General features: G+C 32.0%; 1 protein-coding gene across 1 annotated transcript; it reads left to right on the top strand.

Annotated features, from left to right (window-relative positions):
* The first annotated feature begins 348 nt into the window (after positions 1–348).
* LOC133188784 (universal stress protein Sll1388-like) lies at positions 349–4,909 on the top strand. The gene is made up of 4 exons (XM_061324271.1): positions 349–804; positions 3,455–3,535; positions 4,112–4,218; positions 4,541–4,909. Exons 1-4 carry the CDS (start codon positions 717–719, stop codon positions 4,781–4,783), a joined length of 519 nt encoding a protein of 172 aa, XP_061180255.1. The 5' UTR covers positions 349–716; the 3' UTR covers positions 4,784–4,909.
* The last annotated feature ends 1,314 nt before the right edge of the window (positions 4,910–6,223 follow it).

Raw genomic sequence — 6,223 nt, 5'->3', positions numbered from 1 at the left:
GGCAAGCTTTTTGAAAAGCTATTACTTGTTTAACATTTAATTTTATTTAAAAATCAAAACAGTGTTTAAAGATTTCAATGCATCTACGAATTAAAAAAATTACTGAAGAAGATCTAGCTAGTGTAATAAAATAATTGAGAAATGAAAGAAATTTTTCTCAGAATTATTAATCTTTTGTGAAAGCTTTCTCGCACTCCCCATTAAGATATAACGATCACAAGAAGCGAGGAATTACTTAAATATAAAGACCACAAGTAGAGAGGAATTACTATCTCCATACATCTCGCACAAATTCACAGTATGCATTGATTCATTTTTCGACTGGCTGCATAAATAAAACCCCCTTACAGCAAAGGGCTTGTTACAAGTGAGAAATGATTGGAAACGAATTCAAAATTAGATGAAGTGAATCAAGCCAAAATGAGAAAACTCCTTGAGTGAGTCTTGAGCCGCTGAATAACGTGTAAATACCATTAAATCTCCGATTCGATTTCCGATGAATTCCGAGGGGCAAATGTCACCTTGAAGTCAGAATCGGAAGTGTTATTCCGAGGAGAAATCAGCAATATAAACAATTAAAGAGTGAGTAGAGAATATATAGGGTTGCTCTTGGCTCGGGGTTACCAGTGCGCTTTGAACCAGTGGGAAAGGTAGTGAGATATTATTGCCAGTGATAAGCAAAACCCCAAGAAAATCGGAACAAGAAGAAAAATAAAATGGCCAACTCCCCGTACGCTGTTAAATCTTCTAGAACGGTGATTATTGGAGTAGATGACAGCTGTTTTTCTGAGTACGCATTTAATTGTGAGTATAGTGATTTTTTTTTTTTTTTTTTTTTTTTTTTTTTTTTGTGGTATCAATCATTATAAGTAATATTTATCTGTCAATAATGAAGAATTATTTTCTTTGATTATACAAAATACCAACCATTGGCTGTTTACTTGATTAATTATATGATCAGATGCTTGTTGACATTTATCAATTATAAATTGAGACATTACCCAAGGGATGTCATCAAATGAGATAAAATTCCCTATAGCTAGTATGTTCGAGTTATCAACACTTTGGCATTAAAAGACTTGACAGTATTCAAAGCAAATTGTCCAGAAATATATCCATTATCACTGAAATAGCTTTTAATAAATATGATTTCTACTTAATGCAGTATTTCTAACATTAGGAAGTACATATACTCAACAACAATTCTTCGCAAGGTGAAAGTCAATGTACATTTTAAATTCGGTGCAGGGCCCGGGAATTCAGGAAATATACACATTTTAAAGACATCATCTGTATAGAGTTTATGTATAGATAGATCCTGAATAGGAGCTAGTTATTTGAATATCTATCAATATATTTGTCACTCCGCTTAATGAAATATTTGATATATACATCAATATGTGGAAAATGTTATAGTTATCTAATTACGCTTAAATCAATATGATTTTATACAGTGCTAACGATTCCATTGATCAAGTTAATTGTACTCTAAATTTGTAATGTAATATCCAGAATGCAAGGAATGAACGTCAAAAATAATATTTTAGTAGCTAAGATATAGATCTGATGTCAATAAATTTAAATAAGGAAATGCAAAGATATAGATCTGATTTCATCATACTTAAATAAGGGGAGGTATTGTAATTGTCTTAATTAAGATAGCCAGGTTGTTATATTAAAGCCTACACAGAAACTAATGCTATCCAACATCTGTTGATCAAATTGATAAAATGGTTTAGTTAAAAATTTGTACCTTTAATTAACGAGATACTCTTTAGAAGCATCTGCATCCAAAGATTTAAACCAACAGGACGAGCTAATTGCAGATTCTTTGATTTTATACTACATGTAACTTAAGGTATTTTCAAGAAATTAAATTGCACGTCGTAAAAATATTGAAACACCGGGATAAAACAAGTGTATAGTATGAGTATTTAGGAGATGAAAATTGGGGCATACCTCGACGGGATCTTTCGATTATTCTAGAAACTGACATAAAAAGATGGAGAATTCATATATTTGTTAAAGCGATATCAAGTCTTGAGACTCGACTCACTCAATCAACGCCATAGAAAATGTTGACTTAAACGAGAGGGACATGAGAGGCAATGTATTATCCTCTGGTTCATTGTCAGGCCTATAGAAACAGTGATTAGTTTTATTCAAATATATTGATTCTGAAATCATTATTTCTCACTTGTTCATTGCATATTTATCTTGAAGAACATTATTTACACCTAAATTGTTTATTTAAACATAAGAATGACAATCGAATAAAATTTATTGCATGACATCTAGATAGCTACTAATCAAAGCCCTGCAATTAGCAATGCTGCTCTTTGTGGAAACATATGTTGCGATCTGTGATGAATGTTCTCATTATCAGAGTTTTCTTTCTGTGGAAATAACTCTCCGTTATTTATGTTTATATGACTTCTTTAGAAACCGTTATTTCCCCCCGGTATATTCCTTAGTGAAGCTAATGTATTTTATTTATCAAGCCCTCGATCCAACAAACAACATTTTAAATGTAACCCAAGAAACCATTCAGATTCTTAAAATAGAATTTCCTAGACACGTGGTTGTCATTTGGTTAATTAGTGAAAGCAGAGAATCTTGTTTTGCCGAATTCTTTGTTTTGTTTTTGAACAAAATAATGATTAGATCAGCCCACACTCTAAAAGAATCTGTCCCCAAGAAGTCATTATTCTGGAAAATTGATGAGCAAGTGATGAAAAAAGGAATGGTTAATTCACTCTTTTCACTGGTTTTTGGAAACTCTGTTTCCATCAGAAGAAACCTGTGTAAACAAAAAGCTAAAAACCCAAAGATTAAAAGATTTCATGGGGATGTTTCCGTGAGTGGAAGAATTAGTGGGAAACATTTCCGGTTAAATACCAAACACCGAAGACAGATATCCACCACAACACACGATTTTAGACCTCAATTTGTGTAGAAATTCTTCTAGAGAGACGGTTATTAAGAGAAGATGTGCGATGTTAATACAATAAAAATACCGCCGTTTGATGCCTTTTGATAGCATCGAAACATGCAGACAAGTGTTTGAAAATCAAAGACATCGATTCTCTGTAGCGCTTAGTATCCCTTATTTACATGTATTTTGGGAATTTTATATATTATAAACTCCTTTCATGCGGCAAACCGTGTTAGTGAAAATTTCATGAAATAGCTTGTTGCAACACCAGTAATATTATTACACGCGTACGGGGATTAGACAGCTAATGGTTATATATATAGTTAACTTCTATTACTGTAATTATCTGTTTTATTTTTAGGAGGGATAAATAAGATGGAGATATCTTCAAGCACTATACAACATCTTAACTTGATTATGATTGCCTTTTTTTGAATGAAACCATTACTAAGTTAGTGAACATGTTTACACAATATTCAGGAATAATGTAATCCCAAATGTTTCTTATTTCACTTTCAGTTTATCTGGATCATGTGAGAAAGGAAGGTGATAACATTGTATTGGTTCATGTCCCAGAATTCCATGGGGTGATCCAGGCACGTATGTTGATATATAATTTCCATAAATAAAAAATTGCAAAGAATGATCTTCGTTATACTTCCTGAGAAAAAAAAATGTGAAAAAATGTCAGCTTTTAACCTTCTTTTCACTGTTTTTCATTTTGCTTAATTAAACTAACGTAATTAATTAAAGAAACGTTTTACTTTCAATCATATATATAATACAATTCATATAGACCTGTATTATTCGATAACTGCTAACTGCAATACGCCGAATATTACTGTGCATATGTGAAAAATTTAAAATGAGCTGAAAGAAGGGAAAGAAAACAGCACTGGTGATCACGCAGCATGTGAAAGTTTGTTGCTAACAAATGCATAAAATTCATCCTCTCCCCGCTAAGAAAAGTCTTTAAAAAATAAACTTACTATAATGACATTTTGCTCTGTGTGTGCCAAGTTGGTTCCTCCAAGTTTATGTACATGTTTATGTTTAGTTACAATGACGTATAACAAATTCATTAAGACAAAATATTTTTTTTCTAGGAAGATACATGTTCCGACGATAATTATTGAATTTTTATCTGGAAATAAGCGGTTATTTATATTTTAACAGCTGCAGTTTTGACTGACCCAGGAGTTGTTAATGAGCTGCTGAAAGAGGAGGAAATTCGAACCAGAGACCTGGTTCACAAGTATTCGGAAAAGATGAAGCAATTTGGTGTAAGCACTATTCAGTTTGATAATATTATATGATCAGAAACACTTGCTCGACAAATTCTTGGAAATAATGTAGTGATATTTATGAACTTTCCAATTCACTGTTTATGACTACGAAGAATTTTAAGTAGATGTTCATCATACAGTTATTTTTAAATATCAGTCGCAATTACATGTATTTAAAAATAATGATAACGTTAATCGTTATAAAAACAAACGAGTTTTTCTTTTGTATTAAACTATTAGAAATGCAAGTCAAAATTGGCACATAGCGGAGTGAAATTTTGTCATAAATAATCGATACATTTCCTGTTTATTTTCTCAGCTTGGCGGGAAAATGAAGCAGATGACCGGGAAAGTTGGTGAATCAATCATTGAAGTATCAAAAACGGAAAAAGCCGACTTAATCATTGTGGGGACTAGAGGTATGAGCAAAGTCCGACGAACCTTTCTGGGAAGTGTCAGCGATTACTGCGTCCACCATGCGCATGTGCCAGTTCTCGTCTGCAGGCACAAAGAGTTCGATGCTCAACACGACCGCGTGCACCATCATCACCACCATCGGTGACGTCACCACCGAAGTGTCATTTCAAATCTACATGGAACTGTTTCTTCTACAGCGATACTTTGTTGAAATAGTCATTCATCGTTTCATGATATGAATATCATGATCATAAGTTATTATAGATTTTTAAAAAGCTATTGGTTGCTATGCGTCTTGGTTGCCATGGTAACAGATGGAAAGATTTTAAAAATGCGATTTTCAGATACTTTGAATCTTTATTGAGCAGTATAAAGAAAAACTAGGACCACCATTTTTACTATTCTTAAAAAAACCATCACACATTGTCGCCACTTATGCTATAAAGAAATTATTTAGAATATAACATTGATGGTTGCCATAGTAACACAGTGGAGTGGCACAAAATTTGTGGGCAAGTCTTGATTATTACTGCAAACTTAAGGAAAGACATGGAAAGTCAAGACTACCTATTTTCCTTATTATTTGGTTACATTTAACTTATAATTACATAAATTTTTTTAATATGTAATGAAAATAAATGAATAAAATTACAGCTATTTAAAAATTACAGCTACTCAAAATTTGTTTCAATGGTAACACATTTAATTATCGTCTTCCCAAATAGTTTTTATAATCCGAATAAGACATCGAGTCTTCAACTTTCGAAAATGCAATTTTTCAATCTTCGGAGAATGTTGCCATGATAACCATGACACCTAGCAACCCAATTTTACCTGATAAGTTAAGACTATCAAAGACTTATGATAGATACTTCTGAGACATTCTGGGACTTTGCGTACCAGGGCTTCTATAAAAGAGTCATTACAGAGAAGGCTTTAAAATACTATCACATGTAACAATTTAAAAAAAAAAAATAACGAAATCGATTCAAGAAATTACATCATATTTTTCTTATGGATGGGTTTGTTGACATACTACATCATTTACAATCGTCTATCTTAACAAGATTCAGAAACTGGGGTATGAGAAAGAAAATCTCTTATAATACAGAATTACATATACAGTGTTGTTCTGATTACAGCGACAAGTCCATTTTTCATATATCATTTATAAGGCATTTAAATGCATGTCATGTGTTTGGTAATAAAGTTAACATGTTTCTGAATTATCTTTAATGTTTAACCATCAAATTATATATCATCTCTTTGCAACACTTATAGATTTCCTTCGCCATTTGTCCAGAAAGCTCTTTTTTTTTCTTTGAAGAAAACTACTGTACTTTTGCACTCAAACTATAACACATTTTCACAACACCTTATCATGTATTTTTTTCTTTTTCATATCGACCTTTATAAATTATCTAGCGTACTTTCATATTTCAAATTGTGTTAGCTGCAAAGATTCTTTCTTAAACTTGATAAGAAAAATTAATATTTTTTCAGGACATTTATCTCAACTACATTTTTCATATAATTTATTGAGAGTTGCAACATAACTGTTATCAGAGTTCATTTTGAAGAGCCC

Source organism: Saccostrea echinata, unplaced genomic scaffold, assembly GCF_033153115.1.
Source record: "Saccostrea echinata isolate AGI-Se365-2 ecotype Australia unplaced genomic scaffold, CSIRO_AGI_Sech_v1 ptg000016l, whole genome shotgun sequence".
NCBI lineage: Eukaryota > Metazoa > Mollusca > Bivalvia > Ostreida > Ostreidae > Saccostrea > Saccostrea echinata.
Note: the sequence above shows the minus strand (reverse complement) of the source record. Positions and strands in the feature narration are given on the sequence as shown.

Coding starts and splice junctions, on each gene's coding strand:
- LOC133188784 (XM_061324271.1), top strand. CDS start 717: ATGGCCAACTCCCCGTACGCTGTTAAATCTTCTAGAACGGTGATTATT. Junction 805..3,454: donor TTCTGAGTACGCATTTAATT/GTGAGTATAGTG, acceptor TTTCACTTTCAG/TTTATCTGGATCATGTGAGA. Junction 4,219..4,540: donor AAAAGATGAAGCAATTTGGT/GTAAGCACTATT, acceptor TTATTTTCTCAG/CTTGGCGGGAAAATGAAGCA.